A 14,813-nucleotide genomic window follows, 5' to 3' on the forward strand; every position below is an offset into this window, starting at 1 on the left:
CATATTACCTGTTCTTGAATACATGTATATCTATCAGTATGACCAATCTAAGCCAGCACCCAGACAGCTTAGTTCAGGCAACTGTGTACCCAACAGCCTCAATATAGTTATTCAATCTGCTCTTGCTTATATCAGAAAATAAACAATGGCACGACCACTCATCAGCTGATAAACGTTTATTGCTGGGCACGGTAAAAGATCAAAGCCTGTCATGCTGAAAGTACTGACAACGTCATGGGGGTCCCAGGGATGGGAAATAATTAGTGTGAGCGGGTACACTCTCCTACAGATTATGAGTGCAAGGCATGCGTCAAATTAATGAAGCTCAGCCATGCATGATGACACAGTTTGCTTCCTGTTATCAGGTCATGAAGTATGGCAATGTATGACCTGACATAGGCTGACACTTTCTTATGGCTGACCTAGAAACACATTTTACAATGTCACAAAAAGCCTATTAGTATAGGGTGGAAGGAAGACCTTTGCTCCTGAATTTGGTTTGAAGCAAGGACTCATGTGAGCCAACTGTAAGTGGGTGAGTGAACATGAGCACACTGCTTTTAGCAATCATTAACTCATATGGTTGGGGGCACAATAGGGCTTCACACATTGTACCCATGTGGGGAACTGAACCCAGTCCTTTGTCATGAAAAGCCAACACTTGAACTACCTGGCTACCCTACAAACCCCCCCCCAACTATTGTAATGTTTTCAAGGTTTATTACAATCAAGGATAGATAGGTTACACTCCACATTGAAGTGATTTTAATATTAACAATTCATTAACATTGTAACTCGATAATACTTACAAATAAACACACTCACATTAATATGAAGCTGAACAGGCATTTTTAATCAAATTTGTTTTCTTAGGACGAACTATTCCTGGACATGGCAGCCTGGAAATATTTTAGTTTGTGCCAACCTGTGATGATCTGGGTTAGAACTGGTCTTCAGCAAACCATGCAGGGGCAACTAACAGGATCGGGTAGTCAGGCTCGTTGACTTGGTTGACAGATGTCATTGTATACCAGTTGCTCATGTTGTTGATCACTGGATTGTCTGGTCCAGACTCGATTATGGCATTAAACAACAGTCAAACAGCTTGTGGCAGGAAAAACTGTGGTAGATGCCATCAGCAATGTCTTGTGTTGTTGGGTATTACTATGATGCAACCAAGAGGTGGCAGAAGCTGACAACCTGATACAGGTGGTGTCCTCCCATAAGAACTACAGCATAAAACAACACGTTATGGTCCAGTGCACAGATTAACTACATGCTTTCACCTGCATCTGCTTAATGGATTTGCCCAACACAAAACAAATAAAACATATATAACCTTTTAGCTGCGGCAGTTCATTTGGGTTTCGATAGTATATAGTTTGCCTTCACAAAATGTAAATTTGCAGTCTTTAGTTATGATTGAACACGTTCCACATCGAGGTGTTTGACATTTTGTTACACTGACTGATAAACCTTTTTTCATAGTATCACTTTTATACAAAATTGGAAGATTTGCTTTTATAATGGGTATAATTGTACAGTTATTAGGACTGTAGGTATAAACAAATGGAAGAATGTCCATCTCTGTATTTGTTTCTTGTTTTCATAAGTGTCTCTCTTGGGACTTTTAAGGCTTTATGAACAGCATTTTCAACAAACCTAAGAAGATATGTCTTATATATCTATTACATATTACCTATTGTCACTAACTGTCACATCATATGCATGATGACAACATAGCTACCGTTTTGCGTCGCCTATGATGACACTTAGTTTTCATTGTACACATGAAGAGCCGTTGAACAGCGAAAGATTTTGTGAAGATAAAGTCTGGAGTTTTATATATAGGTTTATAGATAGTTCATCTGTAGATAGGCTTATATATTTAGTGTGATAATATAGTGTCACTTTCATCCTCAGTGTTCAATCTGATCCATGTAGAACTAGTTTAGCCCAGCTTCAATAAGTTGTTGTTGTTATTTGCTTTATTTAACGTCGCATGCACAACTAAGGTATTTTGGTGACGGGGTAGTACACTTATCAAGAAATGAGGGGGAACAAAAAATAGAAATTTTGAAAGAGTGGTGTTACTACCCAAAAAAAAGCAACAAAAAACAACAACTGAGTATTAAGGGAAATTTGAATGTGAGGCCGAGTTAAAAAGGTATAAATATGAAATAAGTAAAAAGTAATAGAGATTTGGAATTTAATATAGATGTAGTGTAGTAAATGGTTATTGTTATTGTTTCCTTTAGGTTTTCTGAGGACAAAAATCCGTAAAATATAAAGTAAAATTGGTCTGGCCTCACCTGTTAAAGTTTGATATATAAAACGTGCTCAGTGAAAGAATATTCTTAAAATTTGAATTGTTTTCCCTTTTCCTGAACATCAGTGCAGTTCTGTGTCAATAGGTGAGTAAAAGCAAATGGTCATAAAAACTCTTTCTTATTTTAACTTCATCAAGTAGCATGACATATTGTCCTTACTCAGTGGGTAGATTCATGATATCCCCAAAACATATCTATCAGTTGAATAGGGAATTTCACAATTAATCTTCCCAGATTCAGATTCAAACAAAGGAATGTGTATAAGCTAAAGCTTGTAGATGTTGATCACTTGTCTTAAAACAACCATATGCATGGTGCAGAGAGACCAAGGATAAAAATCAGTTTGGATGTTAGATGAAAACTCCCAACCAAGAACCCTAATGAAGAAGGATAGAACTGCTTTTTGTATAAGGCGACTAACAGGATCGTGTGGTCAGGCTCACTGACTTTGTTCACACATGTCATCATATCCAAATTATGTAGATTGATGCTCATGCTGTTGATCACTGGATTATCTGGTCCAGACCCGATTATTTACAGACAGCCGCCATGTAGCTGGAATATTGCTGAGTGCAGCATTAAACAACAAACCAACACAACAAAGAGATTTGACAGGACAGTGGGACACAACTGGTTGCTGGGACAGATATGAAAACTATGTGGGATGTATTAGAGGTCAGGCTAGCATACTGGTATTCATTCATAAGGCCACACTAATTTTATTTCTTGTTTTATGGATCCGCCGGTCTTATTTTTTCAAGAATACGAAAAAAATTCCAAATTAAATTTCCCCGCTCAAAAAATAAAATCCTAATGTTTTTATTGGCCAAAAATGTAAACTTACAAGAAAATGTTTTTTTGATTGTTTTTTTGCCCCATATACACTTCATAAATTGCCAAAAGTAAAATACTTTTAATATTTAGAAGGAATATTTCATTGACTGGTGATTTTATTTTAATTTTTTTTTCCTCCTGCCTTCAGGTTTTCTGAGGACAAAAATCCGTAAAACAAGAAATATAATTGGTCTGGCCTAACTGACAGGTACAACTCTCCGCTACATCATGTCTAATCACTACAACTGCTTGAAGGAAGAGTGGCCAGTAGGTTCCCCTCCAGAATGCACGTCCACCCATCCCACTGTTTTCACAATCAACACATAACACAACTCTGCTTCCTTAATCTAGCTCACTTAGTGTTTGATCACTTTAATCCTCTCAAAGACAATTATTAACTGTTTTGCCTTGACATACAAACCTTTCATTTGCTTAATTCCTCTATATTATTTCACTGTCAGCCATGTGATAGGACATGTTTCAGGTTAACTATCACATGTTGAGAAACAATTTTCAGAAAATTTCCATCATATAATCATGATGATAAAACGGAAATTCTCTTCATTACTTATTCTACACACTATTTTCCCCACTGGGGGAAAAATATAACCTTGTGATAACGACATTTTATCAGTGTGTATGAGAGTGGGGGCAATAGAAAAAGGAAATAAAATTTTAGCCAATTGGAATGACAAATCACAGGCTTACTTTCACTTCACTATTTAACAAATTTGAAAATATTTTCAATTCAGCCTAATCTTCTAGATAGCAAGACAACAAAGATTACAAATATATTTTTATTTCTTATTTGTAAAATTATGGTTGGACTGATCCTAAAATCCAGAAAGAGTAACAAAAAACATTGTAATCACATTTTTATCCATGATCAAAGTCTGAATTATGAATACCACCAGCACAGCATTCAAGTCTGGCAACTCATTTCTCTCCCTGATGAATAATGCTGTCTCAGGCAACTTTACTCAGTCACATGGATATGCGTTGAAATCATTTCGTTGAGCAAATAAACACTAGACATACAGGATAAGAGCATGACAAGCTTGTTAGTAACAGAGTAGTACTATATTAGACACATAGATACAACATATAGCTATCTCTCATGCTTGCCAGGGATGAAATGGAAAGGGATCTCAGTACTGGAGTACTCTAAAATAGTTGCTAAACAGTGACTTTTCACATGCACTGAATAAAGTGACTCTTTGCAGTTGGTCAATGTCACATCAAAATGTTTCACTGCATGATTCGTAACAACAGCATCTAGGTAGGCACTGTAGCTCAAGAGATAAAATTGCAAACAAAAACAGATGTCAGGGGCGACTTATGAAATAAAGTTTGCTGTAACCCTAAATGTGGATTAAGAGCAGGTCAACATTTAGAATATCTATTAAAATGGAAATGGGTTAAGATCTATCATTGGTATATGTTACAGTAAATGTGTCAAATCAGGAAACGTGTTAATTTCCTGGAATATTTAGGAAATGTGTACATTTCCTGATTCACTCAGTAAATGTACACATTTCCTAAATATTCCAGGAAATTTACACATTTCCTGATTTGACACATTTGCTGTATTTACATATATACCAAATTAGAGTCCACTGAAATTCATATGAAGGATTTATACCCATAAGCAGTAGTAAGAAGCTTCAGAATTCAGTATGGTCCAAGATTAAAGTCTAGGATAAATTTTAAAATATTTCAAAAAGAAAAATGTTTAATTGCCAATAACTACACAATTGATTAACATCTTAAGCATTATCTTTTAAATCAAATAAATACCACTGAGAATATAGTGAGAGAAACTTGCACAAATTTATTGTTGATTTGGCAAATTCACAAATACATTACAACTTTATTTGAACAACACAAAAATGATTTAATTATTCCTCAAAATAAAAAAATATGGTAAGTAAACAATGCTGAGGTATAGCTTGAAACCTGATTTTTTGGTTGCACTGAGGTATGTCATATTTCGATGTTACCTTTTTGTAATTTGTAGTCATTAATTAATTAAAACAATTCAGTTAACATACTTACAAAGTATGCGTCAAGAACTTCAATCAAACCTACTTACAGAGCTAGTTTCCATTTTAAATATACAGTAATGTTAGATGAACATTCTTGATTGAAAGAATGACTTGGTATGAAATTGCACCTAAAGTCAAGGACTGCAGAGATATTTGTGAAAGCTAATCCATTCTTTTTCATATACAAATAGTGTTTCACATCCAGGTGACCATTTCATCCCAAACACAAAAACATCAACAATGAATAGATGTAAAAGAACATGGCAAATGCAGTTACAGCAAGCAGGAAGCGACTACACTTTAAAGGGAGGCAACTGCGGTAGGAAGAATGCAACCACAGAAGAGAAGCAAGCAATAGTCAACAACCCTGCCACCAGTGTGTACCTTCTTTCTCTGCATCGGGGATAGTATTGACTGTCGTGGATGACCCTTCTAGCAGGAAGCCTATGCAGATGATGATATCATTACAGGCAGGTTTCTAACCAACATAGCTGCCAAATGACAGCATTAGTGAAGTTTATACTTTATACTAACGCTAACAGTCTCTGAATACATGTTATTTTTATAAAACAAATGATTCCATTTAAATTGAAAAGGAGCCCCACTGGGGTGGGATATGATGATGCCTGAACCTGAGGAAATCTACATTGCTTCATTTAGGGTGTTAGCATTGTAGAAAGGTCTGGCTGGAAGGAAGCAGTTGCACAAAGCAATCTTTGTGCTAAGGTGATGGTGTAAGTCCCATTCCATAACATAGATTTACAACAGTCTTAGTGCTAAGGTTGTTCTGTACAATGGAATCATTTACTGGACCACTTTCACTTTCCAACATTTACTGGACACAAACACTGGTTCCAACAATGTATCCCTCTATAATTGGTCATACTGTTCTTCTAAAGTCTACTGATTTTGTACCAGACTTCACAAGCTCCACCCAAGAAGACAAATTGGTCTTCATGTAGTCATAAGACCTGACTAACTGAATCAAATGCCCACACTCCCCAACATATTTGATGCATGTCATCATCTTCCAAATACTTGGATTGATGTCCTTTTCAATACCTCAAACCATTCGTCCTTAAGTACTTTGACTGAAAATGTTACATCCGCATATGTTGTGAGCAAATAAACAGAATCAGGTAACCATCTTGTCTAAAACTACTAACAGCAACCAAGAATGTCAACTTGACATCTTTTGTGTTCGTATACTCATTACTTTCCATTGGTAAAGTATGTTTGTTTTCTATTCAAATGTAAATGGTTTTGGAAGGGGTAGGGCATTAAATATTAAACAAATGTTCTGCAATCTGTATTCTGGTGGATCTTGTGAATTCTGGAGCTAAATCAGTGTTGTAATTTAGCAGAAAGTTACAAAAGATTCACTGTCTTTGTATCAGACAGCAGGAGCTATGATCTTATAGCTGTACCAAACATTGCTATCATTTCCTGAACTGCACTCATACTACTTAAGTTCTTGTGCATGAGTGTGAATAAAGTTGACCCATTCAATGTCACTGTGCCTTTCTGTCATGAGCAGCCCACAGCAACTACTGTGAAAATCATACAGGTATTATGATAGCTTAACAGTACAAATCTACAATAGCTTTCTCTCCTTGGGATTGTTCACATCAACTGTGTTATTGTGAACAGAAATCACCAGTCTAAAATCCTTACTGTTCTGAAACAAAGGCACTGGAAGTCAATTTTAAAACTGCTGTAAGCAGCTATCTGTTACCATGTGGTATCAATTCATTCAGGCAAGAAACTTTTTCAGCTCAGTCTTATTTAAGTTTGACCTATGTGTTAGAGTTAGTAAAAACACAGGTTTAGCAATAATCTGGGAAAATCATAGTGCAGGATACCAGAAATGGGCCTCATGGTTACACCACTGTTGATGGCAGGAAATTTCTGACGTAATGTGCAGTTAATGAAATTACTCTAAAAAGCTGTGAAATGTGTTGCAGAAAATTATGAGGATGATTATGACTACCAGTACCTTTTCATTTGATTTTGTGTTGCTAGAAACTCACAATCCCTATTATTATGGAACATGAAATTAGTGGTATTTACAAGGATTGATTGATAACTGAGCCACACATTGGAGGAATTCCATGATAGTGGAATCTTCTGCTGATAATTTGGAAAATGGACAAACCAGGCGAAGGTGCAGTGATCAAGCACTTGAAGAAAATGGGCTTATTAACGAAAGCCATCCTTGAACACAACAGTAGGAAAGGATGCTGTTTTCGAATGAAATTCAAGCTCAAGCATGATATGGACCAACATGAAAATAATGCCTGAAGGTCTCACACAACAGCAATGGGTTCAAAAGCTTCTGATAACTGACAAAAATCTTTCTCTGTTTGAAGCTGACCCAGAGAGATTCTTGAAATGATCTGTTGACTATGACATCTGGTTTAACCAAACATTCTCTAGGATGCCAAGAGCATCATCATGGTGGATCTTCCAAAATGTCACAAAATCAACAAAGCATATTATGCCGCATTCTCAATGTAATTACGGGGCAAAATTGAGACTAACAGATATTGAAACTAAGAAAGTTGTGCTCTTCCAGCAGGACAATGCATTAGTGCACAAATCAGTCATAACTGTGGCCACTGTATCGTGATTTGGCTTTGTTATGAAAAAAGATCTAGCTGAAACCAATTTTGACTCGAACAATGTGCTAACATATATCCCTGAGTGAGTATTGTCACGCCACCTTTAGCAATATTCAAGCAATATCACAGCGGGGGACAACAGAAATGGACTCCAAACATTGTACCTATGTGGGGAATCCAACCCGGGCCTTCGGCATGACGAGTAAACACTTTAAACCACGAGGCTACCCCACTGCCCGTATATACTTTTAATGTCTTTTGGTCAAATCTTTCTGTATGAGGCTCAGAATATATCAATCATCCCCTGTACCACCTATATCTGTGCACGATAATAAAATTCATCTTCCACTAGCCAACCCAATCACCCCATCAGGAAATGTGTGCAAAGACAGAAATATACGGTTGAAAGTCACAAATTTGTAAATATTACATATATGAATCAAAATCAATGCAATTAGCTGACAAAACAGATCACCTACATCGACACATCTACTTCTTTTTGCTAAGAACATAACTTTAACATTGGAACTAGTGAACTTACAAGAAATAAACTACCTACACAATTATAGTGGTGGCCACAAATGAACCATGCAAATACAAAATTAAATGTGTTTTCAGGAAAGCTCAATGAAGTGATCATGATATATGCTAGATGACGAGGTTGTGATGCTTACGTTCATCCATGACAGCTACCCCGTTAGGTTCTTCTAACAAGTGCTTGCTCTCCTCTTGATCCTCTGAACCAATGTACTTGGCACTGAGTCTGTGAGTGCCCTGTAACATGTAAAATAATCTTGTTAATCCAATACATTAAATCATGACAAAATTCCAGCATGTTAACTCAAGAAAATCCCACTGTAAGTGAAGACATTTTTCAAAATTTGCCGGCCAAGGGCTTTTTTGTTTGTTGTTTAATGCAGCCCTCGGCAATATTTCAACTATATGACAACGATCTGTAAATAATCGAGTCTGGACCATCCAGTGATCAACATCATGAGCATCGATCTACGCAATTGGGATATGATGACATGTGTCAACCAAGTCAGTCCCGTTAGTGGTCTCTTACGACAAGCATGGGTTACTGAAGATCAGTGCTAGCCCGGATCTTCACGGGTAGTGCCAGGAACACTTGGTTTGGAATCCTAGGTACATCCCTGCATAACTGATAAACATAAAACAGATTTATTGAACATATGAACATTTGAACATTTGCAGTCAAACTACCTGGGATTGGAAATGATCAAGCCTATAGTCCCTCTTTAACATCTCATCATATGCTTGTATAGGTATACAACTGTGAGAATGCTTAAACACAACAAACACTAATCAGAGAGTGCTAATGCTGACTGACTTATCACTAAAGATTGATAATCGGAAATATTGTTCATGTAAACATTTATTTATGATTATCGATATGAAAACTGTGACATCAATAATATTGTAAAGAAACTATTGTGATAGAATAGTGTGTTAATTTACTCAAAGTTACTTCTCCAATATTCATCAATAATCGATCAATATTTAGTTAAAGATTATAGATCTCTATGATCTAGATCAACAGCCAGCCATATGGATCATGTTACAAAATATTATCAACAAAATTAATAACTCTTTGAACACCAGAAAATGTACACAGCTATTATACCTCCTGACTCTCTACTTGCCAGTAAATACAAATATAAAGTATCTAAACTGTTCCACTATTATCATGATTTTTAACATGTCTCAACGTAAACACCAATGGAAATCAAATACAATGTAAAATATATATTTGATGACAGATAAAATAACCTTACATAATGATGATAAATAACTATAATGTCAGCAGCCCCATCCCTTCTGGAGCAAACATTTACTACATAATTATACATTAGATAACTATTCACAATGCCCATGCTATATACATTTTGATGCGATGACACTGCTAGATCATGTGTAGCTGAATGATAACTTGGTGTTTAACAAACATTTACAACAAACACATAGTTTTACTGCGAACATAGCAACCATCTTGTGCATGGATTGTTACATAATAGTACTGCAAATAATACCAATATTATTTGCCCATTACAATATATCTTTAAGTGCATGACAGTAGCAGATATATGACTAGTCTGCAGATAATAACTTACCTCACTTATTGTACTACCACGATATCAGTTATTTCTGACAAAGGTAGGCTGTGATGTAACAAAGCAAACCCCAAACCGGGCACCTGTATGCAGGAAAACCCAGTTCTGTTGCTACTTCCTTTATCGATTTAATTTTTCCTGTCACCATCAAAAATAGAATATGGAACGCAAACAGGTCGCCGTGATCTGGACTGCCTGGTTGTTCGTCTATCACAACAAATGAACAAAGCCTGTCGTCACACACACCCGCCGTTCTTATTTGCTAGGAAAACAATATACGAAGTTGACGAGCTAAGACGGACGGCTTTCTACTGGCTTACATGTGTTCACGGCTGTTTCTTGCTGTCACCAGTGATTCAGAATGCGTCACCTCCTCTAAGATTTCATATCTTCAAAACTTACTAAATTATTCACGATAAATACAATTTCGAGTTGTTAGCTACGCTTCATCAATCATTCATGAAGCTGGGTCAGAATAATCTAGTCTCACCGGTTCCAAAGGTAGGTCTGCATGATGTGGGGGTGTGGCCATCTTGAATCAGGTTCTTTTTTCCAAACGCCATACAGCTAAGGTTATTCGATGTATTTCAAGGGCAGATAGGCCAATATATGCTGTTGGATGATTAAAGTCGAAGCTGTGATGTGAATTATTCAAGGCAATCAGCCCACATTGCGTGGATCTTCTTCCAACGGACTAGTTGCCAGTCAACGAACCAATGATCAAAACAAACATATACGGCGAGACGGAGTTACCTCCCTTGCATGACGTGACTAGTGGGGGGTCGATGAAATGTCGTGACTGCTAAGAACCTAAGTATCCAACTTCAGCCGCAGCTATTGTTTTCAGAACGGACTGCACACAGACAGTTTACACATATCACCGGATCCATTTCGATTCGACCACCTTCATGTGATCGGTATGACATTTGCGCGCGCACACACACACACACTCGAGCTCATACCCATATTCGTGATAGAGTTTGTGTTCACGATTCAGTGCAGTACACTTTATAGTAGCTATGATACATAGCGTTCACTGACATGTCAGTGAAGGCTATGTATCTTAGCTAACTTTACAGCTATCTTAATTAACTCTCAATTATCTACCATGTTTTTCAAAACATTCCCGAAATCATCATTGCTGCTAAAAATACATTTTTCTAGAGATTGCGTTTGTCAGTTATTAAGCAAAAATAGGTTCCATCAAAACGCTAAACGTAAAAAAGTGTATCACTTCGGACTTTCTTCATACGTCAAGTTGACACGGCGTCAGTGCCACGTTAAATCCAGCTCATCCACTTTCAGCAGAGGCAATGATTTTTATTGTCAATGGTATCTCACAATTTCATTTAGTAACAGTACATTACTGTTTCACTTCACGTATTTACTCGTTTACTTTTTCTTTTACAAAAATACATGTCCGATAATTAACAGGTTCGTATTGCTATATCTGCTTGACCACACCTTCTTATGAGGGTTGTGTACCCCTCGAACAAATTGCAAACTAATTAAGTTAACAATGACATACTAATGACATCGGTATTCCACTTGATAGATACGTGTCTTGCTCACATGTGTGTGCCCCCATGCGTCACGTGCCAATTAAACAAGGGCAAGGTCACCGATGTTCTGCCATAAATTCAAATATAATGAGTGTGGACCCTCAAGTTTAGATATACCTGGGCCTAGAGTTTCGAAGCTCTCTTAGCTCTAAGATAGTCGTAAGCTAATGTTAATGTATGACACTTACGACTATCTTAGCGCTAAGAGAGCTTCGAAAATCTTGACCCAGGTTTTCATTATGTCAGTGATTAGTAATTTGATTGGCTTCGTTTGGACAACTTTATATCGGACATACATGCCAGTCCTTGATCGTTATGTGTAAGTGAGTATTGTTTAAGTCGCTGTGAGGACAATTCCAGCAATTTCACGTCGGGGGATACCTGACATAGGCTTCGAACATTGTACCCATGTGGGGATTCGAACACTTCACCCACAAGGCTACCCCATCGCCCTGCAGTATCATGAATGCACGTCATCTGCTGGTACATGCTTGCGTTATCAACCAGATTCCAGGCCCGAATATCCTAAAGGACAAACCGATCTATATACGATAACGCTGGCGGATCCGCGTGGATTTCGGGGTTCGAATTCGTCCCGATTAATGTGTCTTTATTGTGAAAAGCGGGTAAATGGATCAGCAGGTAGAAAGCACGCTGATTTGGTTGAATGTGCGTCATTGACCCCCTTAGGTCCTTGCTCATAATATTAACCACTGGTTAATCTGGGCCCAGCAAGATTAGTTACAGCCGCCCTTACTGGCGGCGAGTATGGCAGTCATATAAAACTATGATACCATGTTTGTCTGTTACTCAGCCATTTTCGTAAGTATCGGAATGGCATTTGATATGAAAAACGTATGTTGTGTTCTAGTTTGCTATGTAATATTTGAAATTTAAGCATTCATTCAAAGGTACCACGAATGTAGCAACAAAGACACAACCCGAAGAGCATGTATTTAACGCCGAGGTTGATTTTATGAAGCGCATGTAAAATATATTGAAGTTGACGAATTTGGAGGCTCGTCAGATTGCAGAGGGATGAAGTGAAAAAAATGATCGCCGTCTGGCATGAAAGAGATTGATTCTCCCTCGTGATGGAAACATAACACACTGGCAAAACAAAAATGGTAATCTGTATCATATAGATAATAACAACGAAATGTCACCACACAAGAGAGAGTGCCGAGATTTGTTTCTGTCCTTACTGTTTAAGTGAGTGAGTTTGGGTTTACGCCCTTTTAGCAATATTCCAGGAATATCAAGGCGAGAACATCAGAAATGGGCTTCACACTTTGCACCCATGTTGGGGAAGTGAACGCTTTAATCACTTGGCCGCCCCACCGCCCCTGCTGTTTAATAGTGACGAGATTTGTTTGCTTCTCAGCTGTTTAACGCCCCACTCATCAATATTCCAGTTGTATGAAGGCGGTCTCTACAATCGAATCTGGATCAGGCAATACTGTGGTTGTCGGCATGAGTGTCGACCATGTAAGCCAGTCTGCCAACACGATCCCAATAGCCGCCTCTTATGACAGGCACTGACTGCTAAATATCAGTTCTGACATGTAGGTGTGAATGCCGAGGTGGTCCAGTGGGAACTGCAACTGGCCACCATGGCGAAGCAACTGGTCCGAGTTCGAAGTTTATAGTTATTTTATGTGCATGAGAGATGTTTTGAAATTGCATTTGGGATTAAATTAATTATAGATACACGACATTACCTTTGATTAAAGCTATCTGCATATTTGGAGAAAATCATGAATAAAAAGAAACAAAAAAGAAGATGCCAAGTTCATTTCGCAATGGTGATTGGTGATGGTGACGCCTTTGGTATGAAATGACTTTCTTTTCACCAACAATCGTTGTGGTTCGAATCGACGACTGTAATTCTTAGTTTGTCTACCGTTGGTGAGTTTCCCATACGATCCTTGATGTATCTGCACCAGACCGGTGTTTGTGGGTTTCCCATATGATCCTTGGTTTGTCTGCACAATACCGGTGCTTGTGGGTTTCCCATATGTGATCCTTGGTTTGTCTGCACCAGACCCGTGTTTGTGGGTTTCCCATGTGATCCTTGCTTTGTCTACACAATACCCGTGTTTGTGGGTTTCCCATGTGATCCTTGGTTTATCTGCACCAGACCCGTGTTTGCGGGTTTCAGATATGATCCTTGTTTTGTCTACACAATACCGGTGTTTGTGGGTTTCCCATGTGATCCTTGCTTTGTCTACACAATACCCGTGTTTGTGGGTTTCCCATGTGATCCTTGGTTTATCTGCACCAGACCCGCGTTTGTGGGTTTCCCATTTGATCCTTGGTTTGTTCACACAATACCTGTGCTTGTGGGTTTCCCATATGTGATCCTTGGTTTGTCTACATCATACCCGTGTTTGCGGGTTTCCCATATGATCCTTGGTTTGTCTGTATCATACCCGTGTCTGTGGGTTTCTTATATGATCCTTGGTTTGTCTGCATCATACCCGTGTCTGTGGGTTTCTCATATGTGATCCTTGGTTTGTCTGCACCCCTCCCGCGTTTCTGGTTTCCCATATGTGATCTTTGGTTTTTCTGCATCATACCCGTGTTTGTGGGTTTCCCATATGAATCTTGCTTTGTCCACACACTACCCGCGTCTGTTGGTTTCCCATATGATCCTTAGTTTGTCTGCACCATACCCGTGTTTGTGGGTTTCCTATGTGATCCTTGCTTTGTCTGTATCAGACCCGTGTTTGTGGGTTTCCCATATACGACTCTTAGTTTGTCTACTGTTGGTGGGTTTCCCATATGGTCCTTGGTTTGTCTGCACAATACATATGGTGAGAAATTTCCCATGTGATCGTACGTTTGTCTGTCTACCGTTGGTTGGTTTCCAATACTAGTATATGATCCTTGGTGTGGTTGCGCCCTACCCGTGTTTGTTGGTGTTCTCATGTATCACTTCACTTTCATGTTTTCATCTGTATTAAACTGAGACATGACACCAGATTCTCCGTGCTATCTCATGCGTTGAACGCAAAATACTCTTTAACACAAAATAAATCTCAGATTTATTCCTTTTTATGTCAATCATAGATCATTATCATAGCTTGTGTGTATGAATATAGCTGAGAATAGCATTACAGCACGCTTGAAGTGATACGTTCGCCGTGTAGGAGGCCGTTTTTCACTAATGTTGTGGAATGTAGACACGATCTTGCTCGACGACAGTTACTTCTAAGATGTCGGGGTGATGGATTGTCAAGTGGTATTAGATGTGAAAACTGAGTTCCCCGGTTACTAAGTTCCCCAG

The 14,813-nt window shown here is 38.2% G+C and overlaps 1 protein-coding gene across 7 annotated transcripts in view; it reads right to left on the minus strand.

The window, feature by feature from the left end:
* Positions 1-10,894, minus strand: part of LOC124267103 (FERM domain-containing protein 8-like) — a 35,004-nt gene extending 24,110 nt beyond the window's left edge. For 2 of the 7 annotated variants that reach the window (XM_046701951.1, XM_046701950.1), the window contains exons 1-2: positions 10,453-10,892; positions 8,505-8,604 (exon numbers count right to left, since the gene is read on the minus strand). In XM_046701951.1, the coding sequence (XP_046557907.1) occupies positions 8,505-8,604; positions 10,453-10,494 (142 nt within the window). In that variant the 5' untranslated portion in view covers positions 10,495-10,892. Of the gene's footprint in view, positions 1-8; positions 112-5,593; positions 5,654-8,504; positions 8,605-9,962; positions 10,302-10,452 lie in introns of those variants that run through there. The other 5 variants (XM_046701948.1, XM_046701949.1, XM_046701953.1 and 2 more) reach the window with 5 other exon arrangements.
* Between the last annotated feature and the right edge of the window lie 3,919 nt (positions 10,895-14,813).

This window comes from Haliotis rubra, unplaced genomic scaffold (genome assembly GCF_003918875.1).
Source record: "Haliotis rubra isolate DU_JTF1 unplaced genomic scaffold, ASM391887v1 Scf13, whole genome shotgun sequence".
NCBI lineage: Eukaryota > Metazoa > Mollusca > Gastropoda > Lepetellida > Haliotidae > Haliotis > Haliotis rubra.